Source organism: Gracilinanus agilis, chromosome 4, assembly GCF_016433145.1.
Source record: "Gracilinanus agilis isolate LMUSP501 chromosome 4, AgileGrace, whole genome shotgun sequence".
Classification (NCBI taxonomy): Eukaryota; Metazoa; Chordata; class Mammalia; order Didelphimorphia; family Didelphidae; genus Gracilinanus; species Gracilinanus agilis.
In genome coordinates this window covers 148,974,943-148,992,801 of record NC_058133.1, presented here as the reverse complement: position 1 = coordinate 148,992,801, position 17,859 = coordinate 148,974,943, and the positions used below count along the sequence as shown (strand labels likewise).

The following is a 17,859-nucleotide window of genomic DNA, read 5'->3' as shown; positions in this document are numbered from 1 at the left end:
TAGGTTTCTTTGTTATTACTTAATATAACCTTTACCTTCAAATCCGTGCCTGATAATTATTTGGGAAAGATACTCACAACTCAGTCTGTACATTTAGTTTGAATCCTGTTGGCTGCCAGTTTAAGAAGATCTTCTCTGTCCTCAGCAGTTAGATAGCTAGCTGCTGTATCTCCTCTAACTGACCTGAGAGGAATATAAATTAAAGAAAAGGAACATTATTGGGGTTTCAGTCATAACAGAAACTTACCAGAAGAATCTTATTCCTGTCTTCATTATCAACTGAAGCAGAAGCAGTTAGAGGGGGAGGGGTTTGAGAGCCAGGAGTGTCTAGCCCCCTCCTTTCCTCAACTGAAGCCTGTCAGTCTCTGGCTCTTGACCTAAAGCTTTATTTGGCCCTGACACATTTATCTGCTTCTCCAAACTATCTGTTATTATCATCATAACAACTTCACACTATTTAGAGAAAAAAACTTATATTTTTCATTTCGTCATTTGGATTGCATTCATTCAGTAATCCTGGGTTAAGCATCTAATGCTGTATCTGCAAGATGGATGTGTGCTGTGGATGTGAAGACAAAAAAAAAAGCATCTATTCTCAAGGAACTTACATTTTAAGAAGGATCGTTCATAAAGCCTATTTCTGACAATATATACTCCCTGCCCAAGAAGCTTCATTTGCTTCTGAGTGGGTAAAGTAAAAATTCATTTGTAATTAGCATTATCCCTAGAAGTTTACTCTGGAGAAGGGAAAACTTATAGAAGACCTGACTGTTATCATTGTGTAGAAAAGGCATTAGATTTTTTCTGCTTGAACTCAGAGTAGAAGCAGTGCATAAAAGTTACAAAAAGGTATATTTAAGCCTGGTTTTATTAGAAAAAATGTCCTAATAATGAGAGCTGACTAAAAGTAAATTGGACTGACTTAGTAGATAGTGTGTTCCCCTTCAATGGAGGTCGCGAAGAAAAGGTTGGATGATTTATTTTTAGATATGTTTTACAGTCAATCATTGTCAAATGTAGCTAAGGCTGCCTTTCCAACCCTTACATTATGAGAGTCTACAATTTCTTTGTGACCTATGAAATATCATCTTACTTCTAAAAGCAACTTAGGCAGTAATAGCTTATAAAATATGAAATATTGATGAGTTAGCTAGATTTAGCAAGTCAGTTTTGCTAACACTTGCCATTTGTTATTCTTCTTAATTACTAAGTTTGTTATTACTTTTACATTTTCTGAAAATGCTTTTAGAAAAACTTCCTCCCAGATGCTTTTTGGAATAATCTACTGATTCTTTTGCACATCTGTCATTTAGGTTTCTATTGATACTGCCCATGGTTACAGTCCCCGAGCTATTGACATGAGCAATGTTACTCTCTCCAGAGATCTTCATGTAAGTACTCCAGTTGATTTTTATTTTTTCCTAATCTCATTTCTTTGTTCTTTTTTAAAAAAATTGATCTGTAATTGTATATATTCCCAAAAGTTGTTTTATAAATGTTTTTAATAAATTGCCTGTCAAATCTATGGAGAGAGAAAGAGTTCATGACTTTCCAAGAGACAGAGAGGTTCACAGGAGGTAAAATGGATAATTCAGATTTAATCAAGTCAAAAAGCTTTTGCACAAACAGAACCAATGTAGCCAAAATTAAAATAAAAGGATTCTGGGGAAAACAATTTACAACAAATTTCTCTGATAAAGATCTCATTTTCTAATTATGTAGGGGATGTAGCAATATTTTAAAAAGCGAGAGCCATTACCCAACTTATAGATCATCAAAGACATTAACAGACTGCATTTATTTATTTGTTGTTTGTTGTTTTTTTTTTTTGAGAGCTGGATGGGATTTTTATTTTATTTTTTAAACATTTATTAATATTTATTTTTTAGAAAAATTAACATGGTTACATAATTCATGCTCTTATTTTCCCCTTCACCCCCCCGGCCTTCCCCCTTCCACCATGGCTGATGCGTATTTCCACTGGTTTTAACATGTGTCATTGATCAAGACCTATTTCCAAATTGTTGATAGTTGCATTGGTGTGGTAGTTTCGAGTCTACATCCCCAATCATGTCCACCTCAACCCATGTGTTCAAGCAGTTGTTTTTCTTCTGTTTCCACTCCTGTAGTTCTTAACAGACTGTATTTAGAGGAAACTAAATTATCAATATCACATAAAAAAATGCTTTAAATTGCCAATAATTAGAGAAATGCATATTAAAACATTTTTGAGATATCACCTCATATCTTTCAGATTGACAAAGATAACATAAAAGGAAAATCAGAAATGATGGAGGGCATATAGAAAATAGGCACACTAACAAACTGTTGGTAGACAAACTAATCTAACCATTCTAGAGAATAATTTGGAACTGTGCCCAAAGAGTTTTAAAACGGCAAACCCTTTCACCCAGCAATACTATTATACCTAAAAGAGATCAAAGAAAAAGGAGAAGGACCCATATGTATGAAAATACTCATAGAATCTCTTTGTAGTAGCAAACAATTAGAAACTGAGTGAATGCCCATCAGCTCCAGAATGACTGAAAAAGTTATGGCATATGAATATGATTAAAGACTATTATGCTATAAGAAATAATGAAGGGAACCATTTCAAAAAAACTGAGGTTTCTATGAACTAATGAAGGCATTCCTCAATTGATAAATGGTCAAAGGATATGAACTAGCAGTTCTCAGATGAAGAAGTTAAAACTGGTCACATGAAAAAGTGCTCCAAGTCACTATTAATTAGAGAAATTAAAATTAAAACAACTTAGAGGTACCATCTTATACCTATCAGAGTGGCTATTATGACAAAAAAAAGGGAAATTATAAATGCTGGAAGGGATGCGGAAAAAATAAGGCCATTAATATTATGACTAGTGGAGCCATAAACTAATACATACTGGAGAGCAATTTGGAACTATGCTGAAAGGATCATAAAATATGTGCATTCATTTTGATCCAGCAATATTACCACTAGGTCTATATCTCAAAGATATCAGAGATGGAGGAAAAGGACCTGTGTATATAAACCATGTTTATAGCAGCTTTTTTTTGGTGGTGGCAAAGAATTGGAAACTGAAGGAATGTCCATCAACTGAGGAATGGCTAAACAAGTTGTGGTGTATGATTATAATAGAATTCTGTGCCAGAAGAAAAAGACAAACAGTATAATCACAAAAAATTTCCTGGAAAGATTTAGATGAAGTGATACAGTGTTAAGTGAGAAGATTCTTGAGAGCATTGTACACAGTAACAGCAATAAAGTATGATAATCAACTGTGAATGATTTACCTATTATCAGCAATGCAAGGGTCCAGGGAAATCATGATTAAAAAGGCTACCCACCACAATAAAAGAAAATATGATGGAGTCTGAGTATGGATTGAAGCATTTCAATCTTTACTTTATTTCCTTCTTTACTTTATTTCCTTCATGAATTTATCTCTAGTACAAGCAATATATTTCTTCTTTGATAACAATAAATATGGAATAATGTATTACATGATAGCACATGGACAACCTGTATCATTTTTACCTGCCATCCCAGGGAAAGGCATGAGGGAGAAGGAGAACATGGATCACAAAATGTTAGAAAACAATTATTAAAATTGAATCTACTCTAGAAAAAATATTTTTAAAAAAGACTTCTAGGAACTGATACATAATGGAGTAGATATAGGAGAACAATGTATACAGTAACCCCAATGTTGTAAAGATAACCAACTGTGCATGACTTAGGAACTATTATTGATACAATGATCCACCATATTTCCAAAGGACTCATGATGAAAAAATCTTATCCACCTTCAAAATAGAGACCTAATGGACTTAGAGTGCAGACTGAATCATATCTTTTGTCTTTTAAAATGTTTTTCTTGATTCATTTTTCAGAACATATCTAATGTGGAAATATTTTGCATGATTTTATATACATGATGGGTATAATATTTCTTGCATTCTCAATGCAAGGAAGGGAGGGAAAGAATGTAGAATTGAAAATAAAAATAAGATTAAAAAATTAAAAAGTTTTTTAATTTGGATCACTTTTGAGATGATAAATGTCATATGCAAATACCTTAATTTTGGCAAAGTCATTTTACTTTCTCTAGGAATTTTATTATTATAAAACCTGTGTCTATATAGAATTTAGTATTTCAGTAATTACATAGCATTGTGAGAAGAAAAAATATAATTAGATCATACTCTAGCTAATATAAATACATGTACACATACACGTGTTTGTGTGTGTGCATACACATATAGATGACATTATCTAATTTTATAAACATTAGCTATATGTGTTAAAAAATTTCTATAAGAATTAAAATGACCTTTAAAAATTTCTATTCCTCATCCTTCAATCCATCTACTATGTAATGCTTTCCCAGGCCATTTTTCTTCCACTGCCTCCTTTTTTCTTAGTTTTTACTCCTTAGAGAAACAATTCAATTCTACACTATTTTCTTCTATCAAATTCCTTATTATTCTACCTTATCAGTACTCATGCCTTTGTCAGATCTCAATCCTATATTACCCCCATCATAAGTCTCCTTTATTTCTATGCCATTGACCAGAGATGGAGGGAATCACATAATCATATTGGATGAATCCAATACAAATTTAAGTCATCTTATTTGAAATGAGCCTTCAATTGAGCAAGGAGATTTTATTCCTCTCTAATTGGTTCTTTATCCCAATAACCACAGCTACAATTCCAGGCTTTCTTTCCTCTTCTCAAGCTTCTTATTCCAGTGCCCTCTCCCCTGTTTCCAACTCTCATGAGAGGACCTAGCTCTCACATTACTGAAACCACCTAGGCCATTAGCCTTCTCTTCCTCCCTTTTTACCTCTCAATCAAGACATCATTTCCCACTCTTTTCTTTTTACTCCTGTCTCTAACAAAGAGATGGTCTTTATAAAGGTCTAAAAGGCCAAAGCCAAAACAAAATCCCTTATATGTACATGTGATTCAACCCCCCTCCCATCATATCCAGTAGATTGCATTCACTTTCATCCCTTTTCTCTGTACTTTAATTTCTTATCAACCACAGGCATATTTAAATTTTCTCTATCCTTAAAAAACCATCAGTACTTCTTATCATCCCAATTATCTCCATTAGTTATCCTCTCATATCTTTCTCAGCTAAATATGAAAAAAAGAAGAAACAGTAACAGCAACAAAAAATTATCTACATTAGTAGTTTCCACTTTTCTCAATCTTTTCTAAATTTACAGTCTAGTTTCTCAGCTTCATAATTCATTTAGTTGTACCACCTCCAAGTTAACAATCTCTTAATTGCTAAATCTAATGACTCTTTTCTCAATCACCTTCCTTCTTAACCTCACTGACAGCCTGTAAAATTTTTTGTTATTTTATCCTCTCTGGTTTTCTGTAATACTACTTTCTCTTGGTTCACCTAACAATTTGTCTGACTATTCCATTTTTATTCTCTGAATCATCATCAATGGCATGCTTATTATTTTTTATCCTTAAGGTCAGTTTGAGGCCCTTTGCTCTCTATTCTATATATATTCTCATTTGATGATCTTGACTCTCATAAGTTCAATTATCACCTCTCTTCAGATGACTACCAGATTTATATATCAATCCCTGAAATCCACCCATCTTCCATACTCCCTATGACTGTCAAGGACACCACCATTTTCCAAATTTTCTGGGTTCTCAAACTCAATATCTTCTTTAATTCATAATTTACATTTGATATATCCCTTCAGTTGCTACATCTTGCCTCCCTCTTATCCCTCTCAGAGTTATCATCCTGATTAAGGTTTTGGTTCCCCCTGCCTCAAGTCTCTTCCCACTTTCTTTTATAGGCTACTTAGCCACCTCCAAAGTGATTTTCCTAAAATTCAGGTCTGACCATGTCACACTTTATCCCCCAACCCTCTCATAATAAACTTCAGACTCTTTACTACTTCCAGGAGCAAACATAAACTCTTTTCTTTGGTATCTAGGTTTTTCACAACTTGATCTCTTCCTTTTTAAATTACTTTCCATTCACTCTATTGTTACTCTGTTAACAGTCTACTCCCATTTCTACACCCAAGATATTTCCATCTTCCTTCTGGAGTGATCTTACTCCTTGGCTACACCTCTTTAAATCTGATTTCCTTCAAAAATTAGTTGAAGCTTCTCTTTTTTTACCTTAGGCCAGTGATTCCCAAAGTGGGCGCTACCACCCCCTGGTGGGTGCTGCAGTGATCCAGGGTGTCGGTGATGGCCATAGGTGCATTTATCTTTCCTACTAATTGCTATTAAAATTAAAAAAAATAATTTCCGGGGGTTAAGTAATATTTTTTCTGGAAAGGAGGCAGTAGGCCAAAAAAGTTTGGGAACCACTGCATTAGGCCTTTCCTGATGCCTCTCTTGTATTAGTGTCTTCTCCTCCAAAGTTGTCTCATATCTGCTTTATATGTTAGGAATTTACTGTATATTTACATGATATAGTTCCTTTAAATGATATATTTTTTTCACTTTTGTCTTTATATCTCTACACCATAGCACATAAAGGTTGCTTAATAAATGCTTGCTTGCTTACTTGATATATCTTCCTAAGACTTAACTGGGAAAATAAGGTCAAGTTTTAAGTACCATAAATTAAAATTACTCTATAAAGTAAAGTTTTAATATGATATTTTTTCATTTCTTTTCGGATAGCTAATGTTATTCTTTCTACACATGTTATAATTGTTCATATATGATGCAATAAATTAGTCAGCCAATTCCTTTGTTTCTTTAAGGCTATGGCAGAAATGATGGCTGAAAATTATCATAACATATGGGCAAAGAAAAAGAAACTGGAACTGGAGGCCAAAGGTAATATTATTTTTGCTAAAAAGTAACTCTTTCTGCTGAAAAGCCAATGTAAGTCTTGAGTAGAACAAGGAATCAATAAAAGAACCCTAACTAATTGCACACCTTTTGATAATCACAATTCAAAGGTAATGGTTCAAATATATTCTTAATTGATCCTTGAGAGGAATTTTGTACCCAGATACTAGTAAGAGGAGGTGGCTAGGTATCTCAGTGGATAGAGTGTTGGGCTTGGTGTCAGGACAACCTGAGTTCAAATCCTGCCTCAGACAGTAAGGCAAGTTATTTAACCTATGTTTGCCTTAATTTCCTAGAGAAAGAAATGGTAAAGCATTTGAATATTTTTGCCAAGAAAACCCCATGGATAGCGTTGGTGTAATATGGTCCACAGGATCCTGAAGAGTCAGATTAAATGACTAAATAACTGCTACAAAACTTTTTCTTATTTCAAGGTCTTTAAATATAAATGAATTTTTGGAACCATGACTGAAATATCTTGGGCAACTAGAAACTAATTACTAGAAACTCTCATATTTAGAGAGACATGTGTCTTATGTGTCCATAGCTGCTTAAGAATATGCTATGCAGTTTACCATTTCAGCTGGTATTTCCCATCTTCAATTTTTTCCCCCAAGACTCCCAGATATTTAAGATCTTGATTCCAGTGTCACTGTTCTATACCATTACCCTTTGTAAGAAGGAGGGTAGCGGATAGTTGAGGCGTGCTCCAGTGACCCCTCGACTTGATGGTTATGGGCCAAAGCTACTCACGCCACCCCTACTTACTAGGGAGACTCTTGAGGTTGTTTTATGAGTGGAGGTTCCCCAATATGGGTAAATTAGGGATGAGAAGTTAGGGGGAGATATTATCTGTTGAATGCAACCCAAAGGACCCCCTGCAATTGCTCAGAGCCAGGTTAAATTAACTCAAGCCTCCCCACTGCCAATAACAGAAAGCAGTTTAAAATGGAGTACAATCCACCTTCCTCCTACAACCCATGAAGATGTTGTCTCCCTCCCAAATCAGCTGCTGTTCAGATCTGACTTAAATCTCAACTGGGGTTTATTCAGTTATAAAACAATTCAAGGAGTAAAGGAAAGGAATATCAGGAAAAATGGGGTATAGGGATTCTCTAAATCCTAATATCAGACTCTCCCAGAGTTAGGTAGTAACAGAGATTTCTTCTGTAGTTTTCAATCTCAGTTAACTAACCCAAACCCCAGTAAACTCCTTTCCTAAATACTATAACTAGCTAAAAGAAGGAATGTTTCAATCAAGGCTCAAGCAAGGTTGTTTAGCTTTCCCCTTCACCCCCCCAGTCCAGGCGCTTTGGCCAATCTCAGAAACTGCAATATTGTATCTTCAGCATTGTTCAATGGAGTTAAAAGATCAACTAGGCTGGTTGCAGTAATTGAAGGTCTCTGGGAAACTAAGATTTCGGAGATTTAGGTACTCCAGGTCCCATAGAATCTCTTCTCCCACCTCCCTGTCCCTCCAAAGTTGAGTGAACAGAAAGTTGTGTCCATTGTATTCTTCCCACAATCCTCAGCTCTCCTGCTAACTGGCATTCTTTCTGGGTTCCCAATATTCTATCAGAGAATTTTCAAAAAGCAGGCTTTTTTTTTTAACCTTTTACCAAATCTTATCTAGTCCATTTCACCTTGGTCAGGTTTCCTTGCCCTTTCCTTCCATATCCCACCTATTCCCTTCTCTTTTGTCTCCTATCTTCCCTTCCCTTTAAATGTATTGATTGATCCAATCTAGATATCTGTTACCCTCTACCAAGAAATTTTACTGATTCAAGCTTTCAGTGCCTAGATATGTAGGGGGCATATTTGTGGATGTTTAGGAAAAACGGAATTATTGTTTCAGAAGGAAGGACATAGTAATAGGGAGAACAAAGAAGAAACAAGAGATAAAAAGTTCATTCAGCCCTTTAAAGGATCATTGCTTTTTAAATTATGTTAAGTATTAGTATACATTTGTGTGAATGTGTGGGAAAAGTGTGTATATGTGACTGTGATGAAGTTATTATTATTGTTAATGACATCAAGAAAAGCTGTCAGCATTGATATTGCTTATAATTCCAAGAAAACTAACAAAAAAAAAAAAGAAATTTTTCAAGCTTTAATTTGCTATCTAAAGATGATTCTCAATATAGTAATTTCTGAGAAGTGTTTCATTTCTACTACTAAAGTTTTACCATGACATTTCATTATGGTGCATTAGTGAACCTCGTTTCTTGAATTCTGTGCTAATGGAGTATAAGTTCTGGCAGGTTCTAAGAAAGGGAATGCTTTAAATAATACCTGATAATGTATTGTATGCTTCTTGTCCTAGAATCAGCCTAAGTTCGGAGGCCCTTTACCAGCTTGGCCACAGGTTGTGTATTTCCACATTTTTGGGCCATAGCAATTTTCATATTCCCTTTAATAAGTCTAAACATAAATGACTTACATTAGAGGAAGCAGTGTTCACACCAGCAAAACTGCAGATCCTCCAACTATGCATGTCTTTGTATATACATTAATTATTATCCATATCATTTGTGTGCCCTATAATTATATTAAACCCTGTGTATGCTCAGTCTTCTCATTTGTAGTTGCTCATGTAACATGGTAGTCTGATCACAACTGAATTGAGAGATCCTGTGTATATTTTGGTCATCAAGTAAAAAAGATACTTTAAACATTATTTCAATCAGTGAATTAATAAAAAAAAATTACTAAATGCCTCCTATGTGCCTTGTAGTGTGCTAAGTGCTGAGGATATAAAAAGGTAAAGATCTCAAGGAGCTTGCATTTTTATGCAAACAAATATATTCAGAGCAAACTATTTACAGGATAAATAGGAAATAATTAACATGGGGAAGGCACTGGAATTAAGAAGAATTGAAGGGGAGTGGGCCTAGGTGGCACAGTGAATAGAGAGCTAGCCCTGGAGTCAGGAGGACCTGTGTTGAAATCTAGCCTCAGACACTTCTTGGCTGTAGAAGCCTGGCAAAGTAATTTTATTCCATTATTGCTCTTCTGCCTTGGAAACAATATTAAGTCTTGATTCTAAGACAGGAGGTAGGGATTTAAAAATGAACAAAATAAAAACTCAGTCATTACTGATTCATCATTGCTTATTTAAATAGTCTCAGGTACAGTAGAACCCAGATACATCAGCTTTGTTCTTCATATTTAATTTAAACAACAAATAAAAATACTTACTTAGACATTAAATCATCCATCATAACATAGGATCGTAGATTTAGAACTTAGACATGAGTAAGAGGGTCTCCTGTGATAAGATTCAGTGAGATTCTGTTTCTGGACATCTCTCAACCTTTCTTAATGGAAAGAATACTAATAAAAATAATTGTCGTATTTTACTTTTTATTTGCAGCATATTTGAACTGTCTAGAGAAATGAGAATACTTTTAAATTAAAACATTAGTTAAATTAAAACATTAGTTATTTGCTTTGCCTTCTCTTCTGCAAATTCTTTAATAGAGGCCTTTATACTAATCCTTTAGTTGTCAGTTTTATCCATCTTCTGCATTATAAATTAAGTTGATCAATTAAGATATTTGTTTAGTTTATAAATTGACTGAATATTTTGTTCCATATCTTCTTAGAAGACAGAGGCATAGCTGTTATAATTAAATTTAAATAAGATTCAGAACTAAAAATATATTTTCAATAAAACTCCATAATAAATTATATTATTACACTCTGATTTTGATTTTACTGTTACTCAAGCCATATCTCCAAATTATGGTGACATATAAGTGTCACTTTTCTGTATAAGCTGAAAAATCTATTATTCACTGATGCTACAGCTTAGGACAAGATGCTATAATTCATAATGTATATCAGTTTATAATATATTTGGTGATCCCTTAGCATTTTTGTTGTTTGGTATATTGCAACACAGTTCTCCCCCCTAAATTGTGTTATAATACTGTCACCTAATGGCCATGAAGACTTATTACAGCAACTCCATTTCTACAAATTTCAGCATTAACAAAAACAGCATGTTTTTCCTTTTACTATTTTAGATTGGGAAAATGGTAACAATTAAAAATATCCCAAGAATATATAGCTGAACCAAATTAGATGTAGTACACTACTGTTTTATGAGTCTTGGTATATTCAAGATTAATTTTTAAAAATGTTCAATTTTATAAATGTTATTTCAGGAATTTTCTTATGATGTCTGTCCCCACAGCTACTGTTCCATTTGGACTTGGTCTTCTCTCAAGTATGCCATCATCCTTAAGAAAGTACAAGAGGGGGGCAGCAGGGTAGCTCAGTGGATTGAGTCAGACCTAGAGACGGGAGGTTCTAGGTTCAAATCTGGCCTCAGACACTTCCCAGCTGTGTGACCCTGGGCAAGTCACTTGACCCCCATTGTCCACCCTTACCACTCTTCCACCAAGGAGCCAATACACAGAAGTTAAGGGTTTAAAAAAGAAATAAAGAAAGAAAGTACAAGAGTACCAGATTTAATGGAGAAAATTTAGGAGGCCAATTTTGATGAATACAGATTCTTTGTCATTCATATCAATGTGTAGTATAAGGAAAGGGGTGTTGAATTTGATATTGGGGACCATTTGATGTCAACCCCTTCTTGAAAATTATACAGAAATGTTTAAACTGATATTATTTAATAAGACAAGCCCATTGAAGGTTTTTGAGATGATTTATTAAGTGGTACTTATGAAGAGTTACTACTCTGTGGTATAAAAACGTTAAATGGAAGGGGAATTATGTATTGATAGTCTTATACCAGGAGGCTTTGGAGCAATCCAGACATTTGACAAAAAGTATATTGGTTAAGCATTGGTATTAGCCATTAGTTTTGAAAAGGAAGAGATGTATACAATAAATATTTCTGAGGAAGAAGTGACAGAATTTTAATATATTATGTAAAGTATATGCTTCCTTTTAAGTACCATGAGAAAGAAGTAGAACCAATTAAGGAGAAAGAAGAAAGTTTGGAGAGGAAGGAGGCCAACCAAAATAGTGTAGTTTCATAGAAATGAAAACAAATGTTTAAGATGGCAGTTCTGTTTAAGGAAGCAGAGAGGTTGAGGAGAATTAAAAAAAAAACTGGAAAGGCCTTTAAATTTGTCAATAAGATAATTGCAAAAGGCTCAGACAAAGGAATTGTTCTTAAACTACATCTTGTAACCAATAAAATTAGGATGTTCTATTATTGCCATGGTCATAGAATTTGTAATTGAAAATAAACTTAGAAATCCGTTAGTTGAATGTATTTTTGTCAAATATTATGCTAAGTGCTAAGGATATAAAGACAAAAAAAATCCTTTCCCTTAAGGAGTTCACAGTTTAAAGTAAGAACCAGTCCAGTTCCCTTATTTTGTAAAGGAGGAATACGAAAAGAGGCAAAATCCTCAAAATTCCATAACAGGGCCACATTACAAATGAAGGTATCCTCTATACCTAAGCATTTTCTACTTATTAGTCAGTTAATTAATAAGCATTTACTAAGTACTTGTGGCTTGAACTTTGTCCAGGCAGATAAACAATGAAGTGCTGAAATAGTTCATGGTCTCAGGGACCTTATATTCTATCTGGGGAGGCTACAAGTACATAAAAAAACAAAACAAAACATGAATATATAATAAATACTGTACAAAGTTAAAAAAAATGAGAGACTAGCAAATGGGGGAAAATATTTCCATCTTTTTTACTGTTAAGTAGCATTTTGAAGAAAACAATGGAATTAATTACTATTATGTGTTCTTTTTTTTTTGATATTCTAGTAGGAGGTGGAAATCATCCCCTTCTGGTACCATATGATACTTTGACAGCCAAAGAAAAAGCCAAGGATAGAGAAAAAGCACAGGACATTCTTAAGTTTTTACAGATAAATGGCTATGCAGTATCCAGGTAAAAGTAATAATTCATCCACGGGCAGATACCTTTTGCAACAAATATTCAAATATCTGTGACAAAAGATTAAATACTAAGCAAGCTTCTTAGTTACCTGCTAATTGTTACCTTGGGGGTTGGCTTAGTCTTTGCATATTCAAAAAAAAAAACACTAATAAAGTTTTTTGTTTGTTTTTTAATGAAGACACTGAAAATACTAACTCTATGTTTTCATTCCTATGTTTCACTTAAAATTCTACAATTCTTATCTACAATTACTATCAAGTTTCAACGTATACTTCTGATCTAAAATCGGTGGATTAGTGTTAGATCAGAAGTTTATATTCATTAGACACTATTTCTAGCTCTTTTCTTGAACTTTATTTCATAAGCAATAATTTTGAAGAACTAGGTATCCTAAGAAATATTCTTTAGTAAAATTTAGTGAAAAATCTTTAGTAATAAATTTATTTATTTGACCTTGTAAAATCTTAGTCATCTCCTATTGTCTTTTTAAGGGGATTCAAGGACTTGGAATTGGACACACCTTCAATTGAGAAACGCTTTGCCTATAGTTTCCTTCAACAACTTATCAGATATGTGGATGAAGCTCATCAATATATTCTGGAGTTTGGTATGATACCATGGTCCTTTTACTAACAAATTCCTTTTTTGCACACTTGAGAATAAGATTATTAATTCCAGCATAACAGAGAGGAGGGGGGAGGCAAGATCATACAACAGTCTTTGATGTTTCCCCTTACATTAATTAAGGCATTGACTATAACTTCATACTAATCTATTCAGAATCCTTTTGGCATTAGTATATTATGTGGTTAAATTTTGGGTGAGCTCATCACATCTTCTTTTGAACAAAATATGATTAGTGGGTTTAATTAGGAAAATTAACTTTTTGAAACCTCATAAAAAAGAAAAGACAAGTTAAATAATATAGTATAGGGGAAAGAATAAGGTCAAAAGTTGATTAAAGCCTTAAATTACATTCTAATTGTATGATCATGGGCAAGTCAGTTTCCTTCCCTCAGCGTCAGTGTTTTCATCCCTGAAATGGGAATGATAATGCTTACAATGTTTATTTCATAGTGTTTTGATCAAATTAGCTAATACAAAATAGAAAAGTTTGTAAGCTATAAAAACATTGTTGTTTTAAAAAAATTACTGAAATATACAAATGGATCTGTGATCTTAGTTTGGGAGTGACTCCAAATTGTGTATACCACAACCTAGCCATCAGTTCCTAGCATGTGCTTATGTTGTCCATGTCATCACAAAAGTGTTCCATTGGAGGTAAAACCAATATACTGGATTTTTTTTTCTCTCTTTATCCTGACAGTATGAAAATACCAGTAACTTTCTAGTCTATCTATCATCACTTGTTCTTATCACATGACCAATACATCTCTTTTTATATCATGTAGTTCCTTAACAATTTATTTTATACTTGTTCTGTTTGGGAGTTCTTCATTGTTTTTCTGTTAGAATCTGCTTATCCCTATTAATGTTCATCTGATATTCATTTTTAGTTCTTCAAAAGCAGTTCTGTTTTGTGTTTCTCAGCTACATTTCTCTACTTTAGAAGAATGTTATTATTGAAAAGGATGAGCCTATGATTTCTTTTTTCTTATTCATAGGATTCATTCTAAGTTTTTTAGCATGCTCATTGCTTTTATGACACAGTAGTATTCCAGCAAATCATATACCACAGTTTGTTTAGATATTCCTCAGTTGATTAACATCCCCCTCAATTTCTAGTTCTTTGTGTTATATTCATTATCCTGAGAAATGTTGAAGTCACCTTGATTGATAAGGGAGGCAGTTCGAGAGATTGGAATGTTCCCAGATGCCATGAGCCAGGGGCAAAAGTGGGTCGGCCTGAGGGAATAAGAACCCCTAACAGCCACCTGGAGGGTTCTCTCTCTGACTTTGGACTTTGGTCCCTAGATCTTTAGGTCTCTGAATCTTCCTAGCTCTTTAGGTCTCTTGGTCCCTGGGTGGTGAAGGGAGGAAGGGAGGTCTGAAGAAGCAGAGGGTGGGTAGCATCTATATACATTTCCTGAAGGCTGGGAGAGCAAATACATCACCAAAAACTGATAGTAAGAAAGCTGAGAGAAATCACCAACACAACTGCATCAAGGACAGTCACTCTCTGGTTTGACATTGGCCAGGCTGAGCCAGAGGGGTTGTGAAGAATAAAGCTCCAGCTTCTACTAAGTCAATAGCCTCCAGCCTTGAGTGATTATAGATTATAGGTATTAGATTGACAGGGTCTCCAATCCCCAATCCTTATCCTGATTATCCTTTCCCTAATTATAGATCATAGATAAAAGTGTTTAATAAGTACTTTCCTGAGTGGTCTTTATATCATGACCCTTTGGGAGGGAGCCAACGCAGTCAGATAAACGTGATCAAAGGCTAATCAGAGCCCAATATTAATAATTGATCCAACCCCTGGTTGGACCTGAAAGGGTTACCCATTCACCTATCCTTTCGGGGTCCTTCCCTGGGCAACTGTTATTGGAAGGGGAACTTATAACATCTAGCAAGGGTGATTGGGTTTGGTGTTCCCCCATAACCAGCACCTAGGGAGAATACAAAGATGCATCCACCTCACTCGTACTATACCTCCCTAGGACCTTAGGACTCTCTTTCTTATAACATTTACCACCACAAATAGAGGTGGTATAAATATTTTGGAACATGCAGATTATTTTCCTTTTTCCTGACTTCCTTGGGATATAGACCCAGCAATGGTATTTTTTTTATAACCCTGTGTGTGTAACTTCAAATTGTTCTCTGAAATGATTGGATCAGTTCATAGCTAGGCTAACTTCATATTAATGTCCCCATTTTTCTATATCCCCTCCAAAATTTGTCATTTTACCCTTTTGTCACTTAGCCAATCTGATGTGTGTGAGATGATGTCTCAGAATTGTTTTGGTTTGCATTTTTCTAATCAGTAGTAGATAGAACATTTAAAAAATATATCTATAAATGGCATTGAAGAGCCTTTAACTTCATGGGACGCTTAGGGACAATAAATTAGCTTTGACATTTCTCCAATGCAATTCATCCAGCCCTCTCTTTTGCTCCTGTTCAACTCTGAACTTAACTCATTGTCTCTCTGTTCTGTCTGTCCCAGATACTGATATACAAACTTTTTATATCCAACCAAATATATGTTGAAATCCAATCAATAGATCTTTATTCTTTTGAACTTTTCTATGCTAACAGACAGGTAAGATTCTTTTGAGTGATTACATATCTCTTCCAAATTGTTTCAGTATGTTCTAGGGCACAGTGCCATCCAGAAACTAGGCCTACAATTGATTTCTTTATTTGACACAGATTCTTTGATGAATCTCCTTCATCACAATGCTAAAAGTCTTTTTAACAAGCTTACATCTCCTTCTTTTATGCTTCTCCTGATATTTTTATCAGAATGCCTTTGAAGATGATTATTTATTATTATATTTATTGGAGACACCTTGTCATAAAATTCTTTATTCTACTGAAGTTACTTTTTTCATGAACCAAACGTAAACATCATCAGACTTATAGTTTATATTCCAATTAATTTTGAATTGAATTAGTAAAGATATTAAATATCACATAGGAAAGCCTTCTTGTTCCCTAGTAATATTCTCAACAAGAATATCCTCAATTTTTATATAAATGAATAAATCATATAAATATATAATTCTTATACAAATGGATTTTATGTATATAAACAAGTAGGCATTGAGTCCAGAAGTCTTTAATGTTTTCTTGATGCCATTATTTTGTCTTCGTAAGGTCTCAAATTTTTTCCACACCTTTTGTCTTCTCCTTTATATATCTTATTTACTAGCCATTCAGCACCTTCACAATTTTATCACCTCCAATACGTATTCCTTCCATTTATACTTAGTTCAGTTTGGCTACTTTTTCATCTTTATTTCTTCTAAAAGTACATCTAGAACTGGGTTGTTAAAGTCCAAGAGTAGTGGTTTCACTGATCTTGATGGAGAAAAAAAGTTTGTTATTATAATTAAAAAAACAACTTTTCCCCATTTTTCTTGTTTATCATCCTTCCATTTTCATCCTTGTATGCTCTAGAGATAACTAGTTCAATGGACATCTTTCAATCTTTTTCCAAAGTACTCCTTTATGCCGCTTTATGAGATATTGATGCTCATAATTGTTGTTTATTGTCAATAAGATTTTGCAAAGAATTTGTACCCTAAATCCAGAGTTAAAAGCCACTTCTGTTCAGCATATAAATTAGATTTGTTTGTTGACTTAGACACTTTCTTGGGTCTCAATCTCTTTATTGTGGCTATTAATATTCATTGTGTAAAATTCTTGGTAAAATTATAGTAATCAATGTTGATGTCACTTATTCTGTCTTTTTTATTAAAAGAATTATATTTTAAAATAATTCATAGTTAAGTTGTTTCAATTGTATTCCATATCTCTTCTCATTTTCTTGTTGTTTTTGTTTGTTTTTTAAATAATTTTGTTCTTAAATCTGATGAGTCAGTGGACTGACTGTATGGACACCTGATTCAGGCTAACTATCATATCAACAAAAATACTTTCCTGACTGTTGAAACAAATTATATGAATTAGAAATGATAAGTAGCAAATAATATCATAAAGAACATTTTTATAATTATTATAGAAAATATTAATTTGACTTCACCATTTTGCAGAACACACAATAATCCAAACATTCATGAAATATTCATTAACTATGTATAACATATATGCACATATATGTCATAATTATATTGTTGTTATTGTTGTTGTTGGTCAGTTGTTTCAGTCATGCACAAATCTTTGTAACCCCATTTAGTGATTTTTGGGAAAGATACTGGAGTTTGCCATTTCATTTGCCAGCTCATTTTACAGATGAGAAAACTGATACAGAGTTAAGTGACTTGCCCAGGATCTCATAATTAGTAAGTTTCTGAGGTCATATTTGAATTCAGGAAGATGAACCTTCCTTACTCCAGATCTGGCACTCTATCCACAGGTCCATCTAGCTGCCCTAAAATATATATAAATAAAAGGTAAAACACCTCCTTCCTCTAAAATAACCCTTTCATAAGGTAGTACCTATTCATATCTTT

At 33.9% G+C, this 17,859-nt stretch overlaps 1 protein-coding gene across 1 annotated transcript in view; it reads left to right on the top strand.

Moving 5' to 3' along the window:
* RYR2 (ryanodine receptor 2) overlaps positions 1 to 17,859 on the top strand; it is a 550,493-nt gene that overhangs the window by 313,559 nt on the left and 219,075 nt on the right. The window contains exons 57-60 of the mRNA XM_044674985.1: positions 1,314 to 1,391; positions 6,769 to 6,844; positions 12,622 to 12,745; positions 13,246 to 13,361. Of these exons, the coding sequence (XP_044530920.1) occupies positions 1,314 to 1,391; positions 6,769 to 6,844; positions 12,622 to 12,745; positions 13,246 to 13,361 (394 nt within the window). The remainder of the gene's footprint in view (positions 1 to 1,313; positions 1,392 to 6,768; positions 6,845 to 12,621; positions 12,746 to 13,245; positions 13,362 to 17,859) is intronic.